The following is a 21,262-nucleotide window of genomic DNA, read 5'->3' on the forward strand; positions in this document are numbered from 1 at the left end:
TGGACACAAGATTGAGCTGTCCATTACTTCATCAAAAAATCTTGCCTTTCCACCCTCCTTGTAAATGGAATTTTCATTGCTTAATGAGATAATTATCTTATGTCACAAAAAAATCTAAAAGTCCATGTAAGCAGTGTTCCCATTATCACAAGTGACGTCCTCCTCCTTAGCAGTATAACCTCATTAGCTGTTCTGTTTCTCATCTCAAATGTCACTATTCCAATATCTCACCATGGCACCATCACAAGTCCTTACTGTTGATGACATAATATGAAATCTAAGTCTAATTTCTTTCCTTTGCCGTGAAGTGTGAAAAAAACGGCTCAACTTGACATTTTAGCGAGATATGAGTTTTCACATTACTCTAATGCTGCATTTTCTGACTATGAGATATATCTATTTTTAAAGCACAAATGCAAGTTGCTCTAGGACACATCTGTGCCTCCTGAGTCCCTGTGTGCCGGACTACTTTATGAAAATCGAATTGTACAGTTTAAACTATTAAATATCTTCTAGTCCTGTAAATGTAATAAGGTAGCTCCATTGCGTTATGTAACAGTGCTGACTACTTTAAATGGCTAGTTCATCAAAGCTTAAGAATGGCTACAACACAGTCTTTTTCTTATATAACAATAAATGTATTGTTAGAAAGTAGCACAAAATAATTACTATGCACTAGTGTGTGATTTATGTTATTTAGAATACATAGAATAATTATTATTATTTATTTATATAGAGCAGTGATGGCAAAACTTTATGAGATCAAGTGCCCAAAATGTGACCCAAAACCCACTAACTTTTCCCAATGTGTCAACATGGCAGTAACAAAACTGCCTGAGTGCCCTAATACCACTCAAAGATGGTAGGGCCCCCTGAACAGGAAGAATCGTGGGGGCCTGGAGCAAGTTCTCTAATAGCTCTAAACCAACCCTAATCACACCTTCTCACTATTCCTACAGTCCCAGGCAGCCTAAGATGGGTATCTTTAAAATAACACAGACTGTCTGAGACTGCAGTTTGCAGTAGATAGATAGATAGATAGAGAGAAATGAAAAAAAGGCAGCACACCAGATTGTAGTGAAAAAATACCTTAGTGGATTTAGTCCATGTGAAAGAGCAACATTTTGGCTCTCAAGCTGAGAAAGGCTCACTGTTTGGAGCCAAAACGTTGCTCTTTCACATGGAATAAATCCACTAAGGTATTTTTCACTACAATCTGGTGTGCTGCCTTTTTTTCATTTGTCTCTATAACTGAAGGACCTGGTGCCTGGCCCTCATAGGTGTGCATTCACTTTTTATTTATATATTTTTTTTTATTTTGTGTGTTTTGATTGGATCTTTTCTTACTGTAGATAGATGTATAGATATGAGATGGATAGATAGATTGATGATTGAGTAGATAGAAGGTGTTATAGATGGAAGGGAGGGGTAAGGAGATGGAAGAAAGGAGACTGCGCAAAATTTGGGTGTAGTGATTAGGGGTACTTGGTGAGTGAATGAATGGTGTGGGTTATGGTCTCATGTTCTCATTGCTTAGACTATGCAGATATACATCCACTCGAGGGTGCCTTGACTCTGTTACAAGAAGGATAGTTTTATTGTTAAACATACTTCACTTTGCTGAAAATTCACCAAGCCGAAACGCATAGTGAAGTGATTTAAACAATAAAACTATCCTTCTCGTAAAGGATTCTTGTCAAGCCGCCTTCAATTGGATCTGTTTGCATATCTGTGCTATCTACTGTCTATAAGGAACCAGTTTTTTAGACTTAACTCTTTACAGACTGGATAAACTTATATACTTACAGAGCAGAAACACTGCTCACTAAAGTAGAAAAAAGGACCATAAAAATGGACAGAAATGGCTTCCTTCCTTAATGAAGTAATGTTGAAAAGTTTACTATTATCACCTGCACTATTCATTTCAGAGATAAAAAAAAAATGCTTCAAAGGTTTATTTACGTTTTTATTAATAACTCAACTAAAACCATGAAATCTGTAAAAAAAAACACTGTAGTCGATGAATCATGTATGAATACCAAGATAGGAAAATAAACACAAAAATATGGATGACTTTATTGTACTAAATATAACATTCTGCCTCAAATGTAGGTCATTAAAAAATGACAGTATTGAGTTTAGCATTTTCAAGTGTTTAATACCAGCTGGAGAAGAAAACCATTTACATGATAGCAACCTACACTACCCATCTGCAGCACCATTATGTGATCATCATATAGTAATTCTAGTGATGCCAACTAAACAATGCCAAATAAGCCAGATGCTAGTTCAAGGAATTTATCTTCCACGTCCTGACATCTGGAATTTGGAATTGTCATTTGTAATAGAGAAGAAGAGCTGGAAAGAGATTGTAATTAGAGATGAGCGAACATGCTCGTCCGAGCTTGATGCTCGGTCGAGCATTAGGGTACTCGAAACTGCTCGTTGCTCGGACGAATACTTCGCCCGCTCGAGAAAATGGCAGCTCCCTCCGTTTTGCTTTTTGGCGGCCAGAAACAGAGCCAATCACAAGCCAGGAGACTCTGCACTCCACCCAGCATGACGTGGTACCCTTACACGTCGATAGCAGTGGTTGGCTGGCCAGATCAGGTGACCCTGGGATAGACTAGCCGCTGCCCGCGCTGCTCGGATCATTCTGTGTCTGGATGCCGCTAGGGAGAGAGCTGCTGCTGGTCAGGGAAAGCGTTAGGGTGTTCTATTAGCTTACTGTTCTCAAAGAACCCAACAGCCCTTCTTAGGGCTACAATAACGTTCTACTTTTTTTATTTTAATTTGCATCTAGTACCATTTTGTGAGGAATTAGCAGGGGGACTTGCTACCGTTGTGTTTAGCTCTTAGTGGCACACATATCCATAGCAAAGACCGAAGTGGGAAAATTTAGTAGGGGTTGGATTTCAATTAGGCACTAACTCAGTGTCATCTCATCTGACAGTAGTGTGCTTTGATACTTGGCTAGAAAATAGCCATAGGAGAATACAAAGAGCTTACTTACGCATACAGTAGCGTTCTATATATTTGATTTCTGGTTGATCTGCTGGTGGCTGTACTTTCTGCAGTGCATGTACTAGCCAATTCTGAGCAATTTGTAGTGAGACTTGCGACCGCTGTGTTCTGCGCTTAGTGACGCACATATCCATAGCAAAGACCGAAGTGGGAAAATTTAGTAGGGGTTGGATTTCAATTAGGCACTAACTCAGTGTCATCTCATCTGACAGTAGTGTGCTTTGATACTTGGCTAGAAAATAGCCATAGGAGAATACAAAGAGCTTACTTACGCATACAGTAGCGTTCTATATATTTGATTTCTGGTTGATCTGCTGGTGGCTGTACTTTCTGCAGTGCATGTACTAGCCAATTCTGAGCAATTTGTAGTGAGACTTGCGACCGCTGTGTTCTGCGCTTAGTGACGCACATATCCATAGCAAAGACCGAAGTGGGAAAATTTAGTAGGGGTTGGATTTCAATTAGGCACTAACTCAGTGTCATCTCATCTGACAGTAGTGTGCTTTGATACTTGGCTAGAAAATAGCCATAGGAGAATACAAAGAGCTTACTTACGCATACAGTAGCGTTCTATATATTTGATTTCTGGTTGATCTGCTGGTGGCTGTACTTTCTGCAGTGCATGTACTAGCCAATTCTGAGCAATTTGTAGTGACGAGACTTGCGACCGCTGTGTTCTGCGCTTAGTGACGCACATATCCATAGCAAAGACCGAAGTGGGAAAATTTAGTAGGGGTTGGATTTCAATTAGGCACTAACTCAGTGTCATCTCATCTGACAGTAGTGTGCTTTGATACTTGGCTAGAAAATAGCCATAGGAGCATACAAAGAGCTTACTTATGCATACAGTAGCGTTCTATATATTTGATTTCTGGTTGATCTGCTGGTGGCTGTACTTTCTGCAGTGCATGTACTAGCCAATTCTGAGCAATTTGTAGTGAGACTTGCGACCGCTGTGTTCTGCGCTTAGTGACGCACATATCCATAGCAAAGACCGAAGTGGGAAAATTTAGTAGGGGTTGGATTTCAGTTAGGCACTAACTCAGTGTCATCTCATCTGACAGTAGTGTGCTTTGATACTTGGCTAGAAAATAGCCATAGGAGAATACAAAGAGCTTACTTACGCATACAGTAGCGTTCTATATATTTGATTTCTGGTTGATCTGCTGGTGGCTGTACTTTCTGCAGTGCATGTACTAGCCAATTCTGAGCAATTTGTAGTGACGAGACTTGCGACCGCTGTGTTCTGCGCTTAGTGACGCACATATCCATAGCAAAGACCGAAGTGGGAAAATTTAGTAGGGGTTGGATTTCAATTAGGCACTAACTCAGTGTCATCTCATCTGGCATAGTAGTGTGCTTTGATACTTGGCTAGAAAATAGCCATAGCAATAGGATAGCATTGTTTGGTTTTAAAAACTCAAAAAAAAAACAAAAAACACAGTTATAAAAAGTTATAACTCTCATTTTAAAAATGTTTAACCCGAGGGCTAGGGGTAGAGGACGAGGGCGGGGACGTGGGCGTCCAACTACTGCAGGGGTCAGAGGCCGTGGTCCTGGGCGGGGTGAGACACCACCTGCTGATGAGGGAGCAGGGGAACGCCGCAGAGCTACACTCCCTAGGTTCATGTCTGAAGTTACTGGGACTCGTGGTAGAGCACTGTTGAGGCCAGAACAGTGCGAACAGGTGATGTCGTGGATTGCTGACAATGCTTCGAGCAATTTGTCCACCACCAGTCAGTCTTCCACGCAGTCCACCCATGTCACCGAAATCGCCACTCCTCCAGCTCCTGCACCTCAGCCTCCTCCCCCCCAGTCTGCCCCCTCCCAGGAAAATTTGGCATTTGAACCGGCATACTCTGAGGAACTGTTTTCTGGACCCTTCCCACAGTCACAAACCACTTGTCCGGTTGCTGCTGAGCAATTTTCCGATGCCCAGGTTTTCCAACAGTCACAGTCTGTGGGTGATGATGACCTTCTTGACGTAGTGGAAGTGTGTAAAGAGGTGTCCGACGATGAGGAGACACGGTTGTCAGACAGTGGGGAAGTTGTTGTCAGGGCAGGAAGTCCGAGGGGGGAGCAGACTGAGGGATCGGAGGATGATGAGGTGACAGACCCAAGCTGGGTTGAGAGGCCGGGTGAACACAGTGCTTCTGAGACGGAGGAGAGTCCTCGACCAGAACAGGTTGGAAGAGGCAGTGGTGGGGCCAGACGGAGAGGCAGGGCCAGAGCTGGTGCATCAGCGCCAAATGTGTCAACTAGTGAAGCTCCCGTGGCGAGGGCTCCTGCGGCGAGGGCTAGATCTTCAGAAGTCTGGAGGTTCTTTAAGGAAACACCGGATGACCGACGGACTGTGGTGTGCAACATTTGCCAAACCAGGCTCAGCAGGGGTTCCACCACTACTAGCTTAACTACCACCAGTATGCGCAGGCATATGAATGCTAAACACCCCACTCAGTGGCAACAAGCCCGTTCACCTCCGGCCGTGCACACCACTGCTCCTTCCCCTGTGTCAGCTGCTAGTCAGCCCCCTGCCCAGGACCCTGCCACAAAAACCCCATCGTCGCCTCCACGATCCTCCACAGCATCCACCAGCGTTCAGCTCTCCATACCCCAGACGCTGGAGCGGAAACGCAAATATAGTGCAACCCACCCGCACGCCCAAGCCCTTAATGTGCACATCTCCAGATTGCTTAGCCTGGAGATGCTGCCCTATAGGCTAGTAGAGACCGAGGCCTTTCGCAACCTCATGGCGGCGGCCGCCCCTCGGTATTCGGTCCCCAGCCGCCACTACTTTTCCCGATGTGCCGTCCCAGCCCTGCACCAGCACGTGTCAGACAACATCATCCGTGCCCTGACCAACGCCGTTTCTGACAAGGTCCACCTGACCACGGACACGTGGACGAGTGCTGCCGGGCAGGGCCACTATATATCGCTGACGGCACATTGGGTTAACTTGGTGGAGGCTGGGACCGAGTCTGACACTGGGGCTGCTCATATACTGCCGTCGCCGAGGATTGCGGGGCCTACCTCGGTCCAGGTGTTTCAGGCCTACTATGCCTCCTCCTCCTCCCACCCCTCCTCCACCTCCTCCTCCGAACTACCATCCGTGGGCACGGCGCCATCAGTCGGTAGCTCTAGGCACAGCAGCAGTGCCGTCGCTAAGCGACAGCAGGCGGTGCTCAAACTGCTGAGCCTAGGCGACAAAAGGCACACCGCCCAAGAGCTATTACAGGGCATCACGGCGCAGACTGATCTGTGGCTGGCACCGCTGAACCTCAAGCCGGGAATGGTTGTGTGTGACAACGGCCGTAACCTGGTGGCGGCTCTGCAACTCGGCAGACTGACACATGTGCCATGCCTGGCCCATGTGTTAAATCTGATAGTTCAGCGTTTCCTCAAGACATACCCCAATCTGTCTGATTTGCTCACAAAGGTGCGCCGCATCTGTGCGCATTTCAGGAAGTCCAGCCCAGATGCTGCCACTCTCAGGGCAGCGCAGCGCCGCCTCCAACTGCCCGCTCACCGACTGTTGTGCGACGTGCCCACGAGGTGGAATTCAACACTGACCATGTTATCCAGAGTTTACCAGCAGCGCAGAGCGATTGTAGACTGCCAGATGTCAACTTCCACCAGAACTGGTAGTCAGGTCAGTCAGCTTCCTCAAGTCTACAATGAGGAGTGGACGTGGATGTCTGATATCTGTCAGGTGCTGAGTAACTTTGAGGAGTCAACACAGATGGTCAGTGGCGATGCCGCCATCATCAGCCTCACCATCCCGCTGCTTGGCCTGTTGAAAAACTCTCTGGTCAGCATGAAGTCGGAAGCTTTGCGCTCGTCACAAGAGACAGGGGAAGAATATTCCCTTGTTGATAGCCAAAGCACCCTCAGGTCTGTTTCTCAGCGCATATCGGAGGAGGTGGAGGTGGAGGAGGATGAGGAGGAAGAGGAGGAGAATGTTGGTGAGACACAAGAGGGGACCATTGTTGAGTCCTTTACTGTTCAGCGTGTATGGGCAGAAGAAGAGGAGTTGGAGGAGTTGGAGGAGGAGGAAATGGACAGTCAGGCCAGTGAGGGGAGTGAATTCTTACGCGTTGGTACTCTGGCGCATATGGCAGATTTCATGCTAGGCTGCCTATCCCGTGATCCTCGCGTTCAAAGAATTTATTCCAGCACCGATTACTGGGTGTTCACTCTCCTGGACCCACGGTACAAGCAAAATCTTTCCACTCTCATCCCTGCAGAGGAAAGGAGTGTGAGAATGCATGAATACCAGCAGGCCCTGGTGCACAAGCTGAAACAGTATTTCCCTTCTGACAGCGCTAGCGGCAGAGTGCGTAGTTCTGCGGGACAAGTAGCGAGGGAGAGTAGGCGAGCAGGCAGCTTGTCCAGCACTGGCAAGGGTACGCTTTACAAGGCTTTTGCCAGCTTTATGTCACCCCAGCAAGACACTGTCACCTGTCCCCAGTCTCGGCAGAGTAGGGCTGATCTTTACAGAAAGATGGTGAGGGAGTACGTAGCTGACCATACCATCGTCCTAAATGATCACACAGCTCCCTACAACTACTGGGTTTCAAAGCTGGACATGTGGCACGAACTGGCGCTGTACGCCTTGGAGGTTCTTGCCTGCCCTGCCGCTAGCGTCTTGTCCGAGCGGGTTTTCAGTGCAGCTGGTGGCATCATCACCGATAAGCGTACACGCCTGTCGACTGACAGCGCTGACAGGCTGACGCTTATTAAAATGAATAAAGGCTGGATTTCTCAGAATTTCCAATCTCCACCAGGTGAAGGAAGCTCAACCTGAATAATTGATCCACTCCTCCTCCTCCTCATTTTCCTCCTTCTCCTCCTCTTTGTACAGTAAAGCAGAGGAAAATGGCTATTTTTTGACAGGGCCCACTGGCTCTTGCTATAGTACTTCATGCATTTAATTTTTCTGGAGGGCCACCTACCCGGTCCTCTGTTTGAAACAATTTTTGTGAGTGCCACATACAGGCACTCAATCTATTCCATTTTACTGCAGGGCCACCTACCTGCTCCTCTGGTTTGAAAAATTTTTGGGACTGCCACATACAGGCACTCAATCTATTCCATTTTACTGCAGGGCCACCTACCTGCTCCTCTGGTTTGAAACATTTTTGGGACTTCCACATACAGGCACTCAATCTATTCCATTTTACTGGAGGGCCACCTACCTGCTCCTCTGGTTTGAAAAATTTTTGGGACTGCCACATACAGGCACTCAATCTATTCCATTTTACTGCAGGGCCACCTACCTGCTCCTCTGGTTTGAAACATTTTTGGGACTGCCACATACAGGCACTCAATCTATTCCATTTTACTGCAGGGCCACCTACCTGCTCCTCTGGTTTGAAAAATTTTTGGGACTGCCACATACAGGCACTCAATCTATTCCATTTTACTGCAGGGCCACCTACCTGCTCCTCTGGTTTGAAACATTTTTGGGACTGCCACATACAGGCACTCAATCTATTCCATTTTACTGGAGGGCCACCTACCTGCTCCTCAGGTTTGAAAAATTTTTGGGACTGCCACATACAGGCACTCAATCTATTCCATTTTACTGCAGGGCCACCTACCTGCTCCTCTGGTTTGAAACATTTTTGGGACTGCCACATACAGGCACTCAATCTATTCCATTTTACTGCAGGGCCACCTACCTGCTCCTCTGGTTTGAAACATTTTTGGGACTGCCACATACAGGCACTCAATCTATTCCATTTTACTGGAGGGCCACCTACCTGCTCCTCTGGTTTGAAAAATTTTTGGGACTGCCACATACAGGCACTCAATCTATTCCATTTTACTGCAGGGCCACCTACCTGCTCCTCTGGTTTGAAACATTTTTGGGACTGCCACATACAGGCACTCAATCTATTCCATTTTACTGGAGGGCCACCTACCTGCTCCTCTGGTTTGAAAAATTTTTGGGACTGCCACATACAGGCACTCAATCTATTCCATTTTACTGCAGGGCCACCTACCTGCTCCTCTGGTTTGAAACATTTTTGGGACTGCCACATACAGGCACTCAATCTATTCCATTTTACTGGAGGGCCACCTACCTGCTCCTCTGGTTTGAAAAATTTTTGGGACTGCCACATACAGGCACTATCCAAATTAAATTGTCTCCATAGCAGCCTCCACACGTTGTCTCCATTGCTACCTCCAAAAGTCGTCCATATAGCTGCCTCCATACATCGTCCCTTTATCAAACGAGGTGTGTCAGGCAGAAATTTGGGTTGTTTTCATGGATTACACATCAAAGTTGTTAACTTTGTCGCCACCCTGCTGTGTTATCCACAAAATATACTGGCAAACTTTTACCATTTAGGGATATTATTTCAGCGCTTCTTGCGCATCTGTTTACATTCCCCTCACCCGCCATATCCTAAACTTATAAGAACGCTACTACACTTGATCTTATACAAAAGGTTCTTAGAAGTGCTGTTTGGGGAGTAGCCTAGAGACAGGGGCTTGAATTGGCGAAAGCTCGCCTGGCAGCGGAGAGCCAGCTCCATGCGCATCATGCGCTTCTTGCGCATCTGTTTACATTCCCCTCACCCGCCATATCCCAAACTTATAAGAACGCTACTACACTTAACTTGGTGCAGGCTGGGACCGAGTCTGACCCTGGGGCTGGTCATATACTGCCGACGCAGAGAATTGCGGGGCCTACCTCGGTCCAGGTCTCAAAGGCCTACTATACCTCCTCCCACCCCTCCTCCACCTCCTCCTCCTCCGAATTACCATCCGTGGGCATGGCGCCATCAGTCGGTAGCTCTAGGCACAGCAGCAGTGCCGTCGCTAAGCGACAGCAGGCGGTGCTGAAACTGCTGAGCCTAGGCGATAAAAGGCACACCGCCCAAGAGCTATTACAGGGCATTCCACATCAAAGTTGTTAACTTTGTCGCCACCCTGCTGTGTAATCCACAAAATATACTTTTACCATTTAGGGATATTATTTCAGCGCTTCTTGCGCATCTGTTTACATTCCCCTCACCCGCCATATCCTAAACTTATAAGAACGCTACTACACTTGATCTTATACAAAAGGTTCTTAGAAGTGCTGTTTGGGGAGTAGCCTAGAGACAGGGGCTTGGATTGGCAAAAGCTCGCCTGGCTGCAGAGCGCCAGCTCCATCCCAAGATCCAACTAACATAGTTGCAGCACCTTTAATCTACTACTAGTTCACTGCCTCCATAATAATAATAATAATAATCTTTATTTATATAGCGCCATCATATTCCGTAGCGCTTTACAAATCATAGGAAACAAATACAAATGTATTGTAACAGAGCACAACATTTGTATGGAACAACAGGAGTGAGGTCCCTGCTCGCCAGAGCTTACGGTTTATGAAGATGATGGGGTAACACGAGGTAAAAGAATATTTAACGGTCAAGCCATTCTTCTTAGGGAATAGAACAAAATATAATAAATGGAATTGCTGTCGCTTGAACCACTCAGCCGTCATCTTATATACCAGGTCCAGGGTGAATGGGACTGCAGAGAAGTCTGGTGCCTGTTGGTTGCTGGATAACAGATGGGAGGACGACACAGGACGGGTTAGTAGAAGAGTTAAAACTTCATGCAGTTAATGAGTGTTATAGGCTTGCCTAAAGAAATGGGTTTTAAGAGCACGTTTGAAACTTTGGAGGTTAGGTATTAGTCTGATAGTCCAGGGCAGAGCATTCCATAGAATTGGTGCAGCTCTAGAGAAGTCTTGGAGACGCGAGTGGGAGGTCCGCACTAGGGTAGAGGTTAATCTAAGATCACTGGCGGATCTAAGAGCACGGGTTGGGCGATAGACTGAGATAAGAGAGGAGAGGTAGGGGGGTGCAGCATTATACAGAGCTTTATGGATGAGGGTTATTATTATTTTAAACTGTATTCGAAAGGAGACTGGCAGCCAGTGCAGCGACTGGCATGAACTGTAAGCATACATGGTCCCCTTATCAAACGAGCTGTGTCAGGCAGAATTTTGGGTTGTTTTCATGGCTTCCATGTTAACTTTGTCGCCACCCTGCTGTGTAATCCACAAAATATACTGGCAAACTTTTATCATGTACCGATATTATTTGAGCGCTTCTTGCTCACCTCCTTTGGTTCCTCTCTGACACCCATTGGTTTGAAGCCTGAGTCCAATTAGGGTATGTCGCCATGCCACTCTCTAGCCTGCTGCCGCTGCCTCTGCCTCTGCATGCCATCCCCTGTAGTGTCAGGGTCAATTATTGGATGTTTTACATGCTATCTAGCTTCATTCTGTCACTCTGTCATGGCCATGCTGTTGCCCATAATTTCGGCATAATGGTGCGATTAAGCAGCCTCAGAGGCATCCATGCATGCTGCCCCTGCTGTTTCCTGTCCATTTCCGTGGTGTTTCCATCCTTTTCTGAGGTTCCCAGGTGTTTGGCCAAGCTTCCCTGTGCAGAGCCTTGGTCCCCTTGAAAAATGCTCGAGTCTCCCATTGACTTCAATGGGGTTCGTTATTCGAGACGAGCACTCGAGCATCGGGAAAAGTTCGTCTCGAATAACGAGTACCCGAGCATTTTAGTGTTCGCTCATCTCTAATTGTAATATAACCAGCCACTAATCTATCACACCAAGCAATTTTCCTCCTGTTAAAATGTGCAGATATAACACAAAGACATTAAGCTGGTACATATATTATCCAAAGATTTTTCCAGTGATATTCATGATAAACAAAGATGAGAATATTAGCAAAATAGCTGAAAAAATCTTTTTATTTTGATAACTTTGAAACTATTGAACCATGTGAAAAGAAATGAACCTTCAACCATTTATTATGGGAAGCCACCTAGTTGTTCCCCATGTTCACCTGATTCTAGTAAGTGATTATTAGATCAGTTAGACTACACATTAGAGATCATAATTGTCTATGTCTCTATCTATCTCTCATTCAATGGTTGAACCTTACGAGCATGTGGATATCCAATTGATATAGATACCTAACTACGTGTTTCTTGCTCCTCACTGAAATAGCATGCCATGCTGCCAAGAAGGGTTTTTTTAAGCCTCTGTGCAGTCTAACAGCTGAAATCAACTGCTACATGAGGCTATCATTGTTAGGTTCCTTCAAGAAGAAGGAAATTTGGGGCCCCTGACTATCAAATTTTGTGTACCCGGAGGAAACCCACGCAAACATGGAGAGAACATACAAACTCTTTGCAGATGTTGACCCTGGGTGGGACTAGAACCCAGGACCCCAGCGCTGCAAGGCTGTAAGGCTAATCATTACACAATAAATAGCCAGAAACATTTCGGACTTGACAAATGCTGTGCTATGGTAGTTGTGGACAGTAGAGCTCCACAATTCTTTCCAAGAGCAAGTAAGCTGCACAGCGGTCTAAAAAAATTGTTGTTTTTTATAGATGGGGATGGAGCTGAGAATTTAGAAAACTGTGCTATAAAGAGTAACTTGGTTCTCTTTAACTATTAATATATTTTATGGTCATCAATAAGTGATTACAGGATGTGCAACACTTGGTGCCCAAACCAATCAGTTGATTGAATTAGGGTGTAGCAGCCGTCCAGGATCTCTGCAGGGGAGGCTGATCTTGGGTGTTCCCTATACTACACATTAAAGCCTTATGATCCTGTCACATTTGGTGCTGTCAATCAGCTGATCTGCCATGATGCCAGGTATTGCACATATTAATGACCTAACCTATGGGAGTCTTCCAGTTCCCAAATCACTTCAAAGTAAAAAGAGCATTTTGTAGGACACCTTATAAACTTTCCAGAGACACCTGCGATGTTGATTTATTTGATGGTAGATTTCCATTCATTACAGGGTTTATTCATTCACATAATATATATTGTAATGCCATAAAAATATGCAGGTTTCCTGAAATGTGTGTGTTCCTACAAGATTTTGGATGCTCTTGGAAGCAATACGTTTTCTAATTGAAAAGTTGTGAATTGTGTACATTACGAATTTTTATTCAAATAATTTATTTTACAATACATATTTATTTCTTTGACAAATATGTTTTGTATGGTGTTCAAAAATGCAAAACTAAACATATATCAGGTCTTGGCATGGCATTATTTAACACAGACACCAACAAAATATGTATCATACTACATGCTCTGCACCCAGAAACATATTGGCGAATGCTGCATATGTAAACATCTCCTAGAACACGCAGGTCCCACACATTTGTATTATTCAGGTTTCTGTATTGTATCTAACTGCATTGTACAAACTCCTTTCTGTGTCCTTGGAAGCAGGGGTTTACTTAAAACATGATTCCTTTATTTCATCCATCAACACAATACAAGGGGTGGAATAATAGGCTTCATTGTTCCTACTTATATTAAAAGTATTCCCAGTGATTTTACATATCTAAATAATGTTAAGAAAGGTCAAGGAAGTGTTCTATTGACCTTAGCTGCAGATTTCATTGGCGTGCTGCACAGTGAATACTTTGCACAATAACAACGTATTTTTATACTTTCGGTGCAGTGAGTTCAAACCAAGTATCAGTGGAACAACAATATTTGAATTCTTCTCATTTCTCCGCCGCCCTGCTGTTACACAGCTGAGGCCTATTTGTAATGTTCCAGGAATGCTTCATTGTTCACAATCCTGTTCTTCTTTGCCATGTTAGCATAAAAATAAGTTCTTAAAGGGACATTAAGCATAAGGAACATTATACATGGAAAGAGACCTACATACTGCCAACTTCTTTGAGAATCAATGTGTTTGAGAATCAATGTGTTATGCATCGCAACATTTATTGTAATTTACATTTCACTTTGCAAAATTCTTTCTCTAAAGCACTTGACAATATCCAGCTATGCAAAACATTGATAGCCCATTGATTTGACGGACCGTGAAATGATTCTCTTCTTATAGGGGTACTGCACTGCACTAAAATTAAGTTCTTTCTGATGAAATCCCTGGTTGATTAAAACTTAGAATGTAAAAGCACTGCAGGAGAAGACCCTGGTCAAAGCTGCACTTGTAACTGCAGATCATTGGCAAATTTATATTTAATGGGCTTTCCAAAGATTCTGGAAAACCCAATGGAAGCTGGAGCAAGGATAGAAAAATATAAATAAAGCATTCTTACCCAGGACCAGTCTCTGGCTCCAGTGACAGGGTGAGTGTTGGATTCTGACTTTTAGGTTTCAGGATCAGTGGATCCTCTGGACCACTGCGGGAGGTGGTACTAGCCGACACCTGAGACCAGAATCTAAGTGGCACCTGGTCTTCATCAGAGCCCGCCGCAAAGCGGGATGGTCTTGTTGCGGCGGAATACCACCATGATCGCTCCACAGGTGTGACTAGCCCGAGGTCGAGGTACCTTGGCAGGAGACAGTCTCGTGGTCAGGTTCAAGCACAGGGTCAGGGCAGGCGGAGGAGATGCAAGGCCAAGTCCAATCCGGGTTCAGCAATGGGAGGTCCAGGAGATGGGAACGGGAACAAAGGAATGCAGGAACACAGGAATGCGAGAACGCGGGAACACGGGAACTCAGGAGCAGGAACACTCAGGAGTGCAGGAATATCGCAGGCATTCCCGATCGAATGGCATAGGCTCAAAGATCCAGCAGGGAGGACAGGAAGAGGCAGGCTTATATATATATTCTAAAAATGGCTAGCACCAATTAACGGTGTGCTGGCCCTTTAAATTTAGTGAAGCTAGCACACGCGCGACCTAGGAGTCGGGGACGCACGGTGGAGACACTCAGAAGTGAGTGGCCTGGAAGCCTTAACTGGCCTGTTGTGATGTGTAACAACTAACACGCATTCCAGTGTTAGAAAGAGAAGACAGTATGGTACAGTAAGTATGCCTTATATTTTTTTCACTACTGCTCTTCCATTTAGAGCAGTGAGGGTGAATCTTTTAGAGACCAAGTGCCAAAACTGCAACCCAGACCCACTTATTTATTGCAAAGTGCCTATACAGCAATTCAAGCAGTAACTTTTCTGTGCTATGAGGGCTCACCTATGCAAAAGGTTCGCTACCACTGATCTAGAGGGTTTCTGACATTAAGCTGGTCATATTAGATAAATGTCAGATGCACTTGCTATTGTGTATGAGGAGAGTACTGATGTTATCATGATGACATAGAATAGTAGGGATGGGCACATTGGAGGTCGACATACTGGGGCACATTTACTAAGAACAGTGCAAACTGCGCTATGCGTAGTGTGCAGAGGGCGCCCTCTACACTGCCCCAATAGAGTACACCCCCTTTTTTTGGTGCACCTTTAACATAGGGCGTGCAACACATTTATGTAAGACTTTGCATGTTAAATCTGGTGCATGGTCCGACAGAGCCCTGGAAAGCCCTCTTTAGTGCAGAAATTTACCTAGGGCAGCTGTGCCACAAAACGGTCATGTGTGACACAAATGTGGTACAGACACTTCATAAATACCTGTGCAAGCAGTTTCCACTAGAAAGAACGTGCAAACTGGTACAAGCAACTCCCTAAATGTGCTCAACTGTATCTGTTCGTATAAAGGGGATCTGTAGAAATAGCTGTCGGTGAATTGAGCCTGTAGTCAAAATAGTTTAACGTAACCAATAAGCAGCATTATGTTGCATCCTGTCTTACCAAAAAGATATTGGGGCACATTTACTTACCTGTCTGGAGGAGTTCACTGAAGGTGCATTGTCCGACGATAATGCACTGTGCCGCGATCCACTAAGAGGGTGCGCCTGACATCCTGCATGTTTCACTTCCCCGCTTAGGTCCGCTGGAGTTTACCATCTTCTTCATGTAAGTGTTTGATCTTGCAACACATTTTGAAAATTAAATCCCATGCTCAGTCCGAATCAGTTGCATCCTCTGACGGTACGCCCCCCCCCCCCCCAGTTTCTGTCGCATGAAAGCCAGTGCAGCTGCGCCAAAATCAGATCACGTCTGACACAATCCCCTGTTAAATACCTGTCACAGCCGTGCAAAACCTGAAAACGTTGAAAAATCCAACGAAAGTGCGTCCACAAATAAGCCCCATTTTTCAAAGCAGACAACTCTTTGAAGCTTGAACAAGTTTTCTCCCCAAACCATTCTCTTTAAACGCAAAGGATTAATTTTAAATGGAAATGGAAAGACTGACATTTTGGTATCGTACAATAAAGCCACATATTAGTATTATCAATATTTGCATAGAACTAGAAAACTATTGTCACATTAAGAATCAACAAATAAACCTATACATTATTTGGATTTAGTTATAAAAGAACAGTAAATGTTACCTGATTCTTGAAGATATCGATACACCAAAAAATTCACCTCGTCACTGGTTATGCTCATCTTAGCCCCACCTTAGAATGATGAGGTCTACAGGAAGTGAGATTCCCACTCTGAAAAAAACAATGACAAAAAAAATTCTATAGGATTTTTTTAAATGTCTCTGTTCATATATTCAAACCTGAGGCCACTTATGGCGTGCATTCAGCTTAGAAATGTTGTTTTATAAAAAAAACACTGGATTGGGCTCAGTATTGGACTGGATTGGATGAGTATATCAGAACAACAAAAAAATCAACACAGCGAGCATAAACTAACATGCCGTAATAGTGCTTAATTTGTGCATTACTGATGATCACTGACTCCCTAGGTTAATAGGGATTCTACATACAGGTAGTGATGGGCACTAGAGATCAATGATGGCTCCTACTTTACATAGCAGATTACATTATATCATGCAAACTCTCTATCAGACCTTCTTTATTATGAAATCATTACTGCTGAACCCTCTTTCAATGAGATATTATGGCTTCATCCACAGGGTAGGCACTATCTCCTGTCTCAGAACTTACTGGATGCTATAGCAAAAAATTCAATTTAAGGTCCCACCATGGAGTATTAGCCACTATTGCAATTCATACTTGTCCCTTGGGTTCCAAAGATGGGCTTTCCAATGGTTTATAAATACGTTTTACAGACCGTAAAAATATGAAAGTATACTACAGACAGTCCTCGGGTTACATACAAGGTAGGTTCTTTAGGTACGTACTTAAGTTGAATTTGTATGTAAGCTGGAACAGTTATATTTTATAATTGTAGCTCCAGACAAATTTTTTATTGTCCCAGTGCTGTCATTTTTTGCTGTCATAAGACCAACGATTATCAATAAAGCTTAATACAGACACCTTCCAGCTGATCACTGCAGCCTGGGACTAAAGTAAAGCATCTAGAGTGCTTCACCAGAGGTCACAGTGGGCAGAGGGGTCCGTCTTTAACTAGGGGTCGTCTGTAAGTTGGGTGTCCTTAAGACGGGGACCTCCTGTATTCTTGACCAACTTCAGAGCATGCCATTATATGACTAAATTAGAAGGAAAACCATTTTTGGACAAGGCGGCACAAAAATGTCTTATATCCGTAGTCAATTAGTCAACTACCCTACATATTCATATGGAGAGGCAAACTGGGGACCTATGACTACATTGGATATCACTTTATATGTACTTCATATATCTTGTCAGACGTTACAATAAATCAGAAAACATGTGACCAGTTGCCATGACAGCCATGAGTCTTTCAGAGCCTCCCAGTCTCGTTATGTTACTATCTAATATATCTTGCTGGAGACATAAGTAAAAAAAGAGATTAAAAAATGTATAATAATAAAACTTCAGATTACCTATTATTTGAAGGTTTATAAAGACAAACAAAGTAAATGTTGCAACAGGAATAAAAAGTCCAAATGTTTTCTTTTCCATTTTGCCACCAATAAAAATATGAATTAAAAGTTGAGGTTGTACATGCCAAAATGATGGAGCACATTTACAAAAAAGATGGAAACTTCACTAAAAGTGCTCTTTCCGTGTATAATGCTGGGTGCGACCGATTCATTAAGAACATGCGGCAGAAATCATGAATCCGTCGCTTTCCCGCACTGGCCCGACAGAGTTCACCAACTTTTTTGTGGCGCACCTTTAAAATAAGGCGTCTGACACAATTTGATTCCTAAATACGGCGCTGAGTTGGAACAAGCACTGGCACGCCCCCTAATTAGTGTCACATGGAGGCCAGCACAGCTGCACCACAATAGGGTCGGGTGCGACACAATTGCGGCAGAGACACTTCTTAAATACCTGCGCAAGCCATTTTCCCCACAAGAACATGCAAAGTCCGACAGAAGTGCGGCACAAAGCCCTTAGTAAATGTGCCCCAATGATCTTTTACTTTGCTGAGTTTTAAGAAGAAAAATAGTCTGTAAGAAAATAGTGTAAGAAGTGTAAGAAAATATCCCCATTGCATTGTAAATGGTGGTGCTACAAAGTACCATACATATCAATCCCTCATTTAGTTGCGTAAACGCAAATCCTAAAACTCTGTAAAATGGAAAATGGTCCTGAGGAGGTTAGTACCGGCCCTGAAGAGCACATTTGCACATAGCTGCTGTATTTTTTGGAGAATCAATAAAATAAGTGAAACCTAATATTCCTGAATCTCTCCGCATTTCTATGTAATTGTGAAGAATACTCCTAAATAACACAGTGGGGAATCTTCTATCTATTCCACTTCTCCTGTTCTTGCAGCTGTCTGCTTTATCATTTAGGAGTGAGCACATTGTTATATTTAAATACTTCAATTCATTCATTTCCCCAGAGGGAATGGAATTAACATGTAAAATGAATTAATTTCTGCTGGAACATTTTACAATACAATGCAAAGCTTTTAATCAGTTAATAACAGGTAAAAAACCGTATTCCTGATATTAAACTTAGATTCTGCTCATTATGGAGCCTAGCGGTGAATAAGGCTCTTCAAATAGTCTATAGTACACAAAAACATCAATAGATTAACACTGAGCCAATGTCTACAGTCTCCATGGAGAAGTATATTACTGCAGTCACAGCAACCAGATATGTACGCCTCTGATGAATAGGACAAAAAAAAACTCTCAGAAAAATGTATCTGCAGATATTTCAATAAACCGGTACAACAACATGTCCCTAAAGAAGACCACTCACCTACATGAGAGAACTGTCTGCTCACACTATGATTAGACTATGACTAGGCTGATTAGGCATATCATGAGCCCATAGAGGTATATGGCATTTGTTGGCCACAGTAGACATCTATGCCCGCACTGCAACAGGGTTCCTTTAGAGAGGTTAGTGTGGAGCATTTTCTTACAAAAGTATCCCCGGCAAAAAAAATTTTGTAATGTAAAAAAAACACATACAGTATAATATATAGTTATTTAATGGGTACTATTCCTATTCCAGGCCATGATCCAACAGTTCCACTTGTAATAAAACAACAAAAAATAGGCAGCACCCCAACTTTAAAAAACTGAAAACGTGAAGGTTTGTTCACCCATATAGCAACATTTTGATTGATCAAGACAAGATTTTTCAAGCCTTACAATCCTTTTTTTTTAGAGTCGTCCTACAAAAATGACCTGATCACATGTTATGCTGTTTTTCCACTAATGGCTCCCCAAACATTAGCTGCAAGGAATTGAATAGCGAGTAGTGACGTCACAATCATTGTGCTTGTGAAGGCGGAGACATTTGTTGGCCACAGTAGTTATCTGTGCCCGCACTAGAACAGGGGTCCTTTAAAGAGGTGAGTGTGGAGCCTTTTCTTACAAAAGTATTCCTGGCAAAAAAAAATGTTTGTTCCAAAAAGTGAAAATGTGAAGGTTGATTCACCCATATAGCAATATTTTGGTTGATCAACACAACCTTTTTGCAAACCTGTTCTGTACTGTTCTGTACTGTTCATTTGGATGGACTGTTTGCTAAGTAGTATTTAGTGAGAGAGTGTTTCCATTACCCACTACTGAAATAAGAAGGGTACATCATCATTTTTTCCCTAGCTCTTATGAATTTGAAAATAAACAGTAGAGTCTGTGTAAGTTCCGGAGGGTCCTGAGACCATGGGATGTCAACTCCATTTTCCAGGTGACTTCCTTTGTTGTCCCTTGGTACAATGTGGCCACTTATTGGATGAGGAAGGTCCTACAACCCCCACAGAACCTCTGGTTGGGTTCAGCACCCAAAATTGGATGTACATGAGTGTACTGGGAGCCAGAGCAGGGTAAGTATGTGTACTTTCCAACCTGTCTCCCTAGAGTTTTTCCATATTCACTGAAAAACCCTTTAAGGTACAGCTTTACTGTGGCTAGTCATAACTGTATCAGTACTTTATATTAATTATAAAGTCAAGCACAAACTAAACGTTTAGATCCCACTTTTTTATATTTAGGCCCCTTGGACACTAATGTGTGCTCATCTGGGCCATAACCTGAGCAAGCACACAGCCAGGTGGAGGAGGGAGGAGGGGTGAATGCTCCTCACCCCTACCTTCTCCATATAAAGCCAAGCGACACTTTGGGGCAGATTAATCAAGCTGTCTGAAAGTCAGAATATTCTTAGTTGCCCATAGCAACCAATCACGGCTACTCTTTAAAATATTCATGAGCACTGGTAAAATTAAAGCTGAGCTGTGATTGGTTTCCATGGGCAGCTAAGAATATTCTGACTTTCAGACAGCTCAATAAATCTGCACCTTTGTGCTTACCGCACCATGCCTGGGTGCCATACACCTCTATTGGGTCATGAAATGGCCGCAAATTGTCAAATGGATTGGTCGTATGCATGAGGCCTTAAGAGGGGGCTACTAAAATGTTTTAAACATTAAATTATTATTATATTTAAAGGGGTTTCCACAATATAGAAGTATATGACCTTTACAGACCTGGGAAGTGGAAGCTGCACTTGTAAAGCCTCTCTACTGAGGGGATTGGTTGTGCAGTAGCTCCATCAGAGAACTAAAGGCACATGGGCAGGAGTGACCACCCAGGTGCAATTTTGTTTAAACAGGTCACCAGGTCCCCTGTTTTTCTGCCAGTTTTCTTTTTAGCAAGCACAAAAATGTTGAGTTGATTCCTTTAAAGGTAATTCAATTTTGGTACAAAGTCTGAAACAATTACTCGGCTGTCTAAACTATAGACAAATTTGGCACGTTCACTTAGGATTTGCTCCGGCTACAAGTGTGGATAGATTTAAAAAAAATTGTAAAAAAGCAAGTTATCCCACTTTGATTTATGTAACTTTTTGGGTGATATTTACCTTCATTTGGGTTTGTACATATAAAATGTTGAAGCTGATGGAATAACATACCTTTTCCAGGTACTAGGTACAGTAATTATGTATCTGATGTATATTCAATGCAAACTGTAAAGCATCTTGACATAATGTTTTGTCCATGTGCAGT

The 21,262-nt window shown here is 43.6% G+C and overlaps 1 protein-coding gene across 2 annotated transcripts in view; it reads right to left on the reverse strand.

The window, feature by feature from the left end:
• The window catches only part of TBL1X (transducin beta like 1 X-linked), a 195,241-nt gene that overhangs the window by 39,410 nt on the left and 134,569 nt on the right, over nt 1-21,262 (reverse strand). For both annotated transcript variants that reach the window (XM_072137842.1, XM_072137841.1), the window contains exon 4: nt 16,282-16,389. In XM_072137842.1, the coding sequence (XP_071993943.1) occupies nt 16,282-16,339 (58 nt within the window). In that variant the 5' untranslated portion in view covers nt 16,340-16,389. The remainder of the gene's footprint in view (nt 1-16,281; nt 16,390-21,262) is intronic.

The sequence above is a fragment of the Engystomops pustulosus genome, chromosome 2, assembly GCF_040894005.1.
Source record: "Engystomops pustulosus chromosome 2, aEngPut4.maternal, whole genome shotgun sequence".
In the NCBI taxonomy this organism is placed as follows: Eukaryota; Metazoa; Chordata; class Amphibia; order Anura; family Leptodactylidae; genus Engystomops; species Engystomops pustulosus.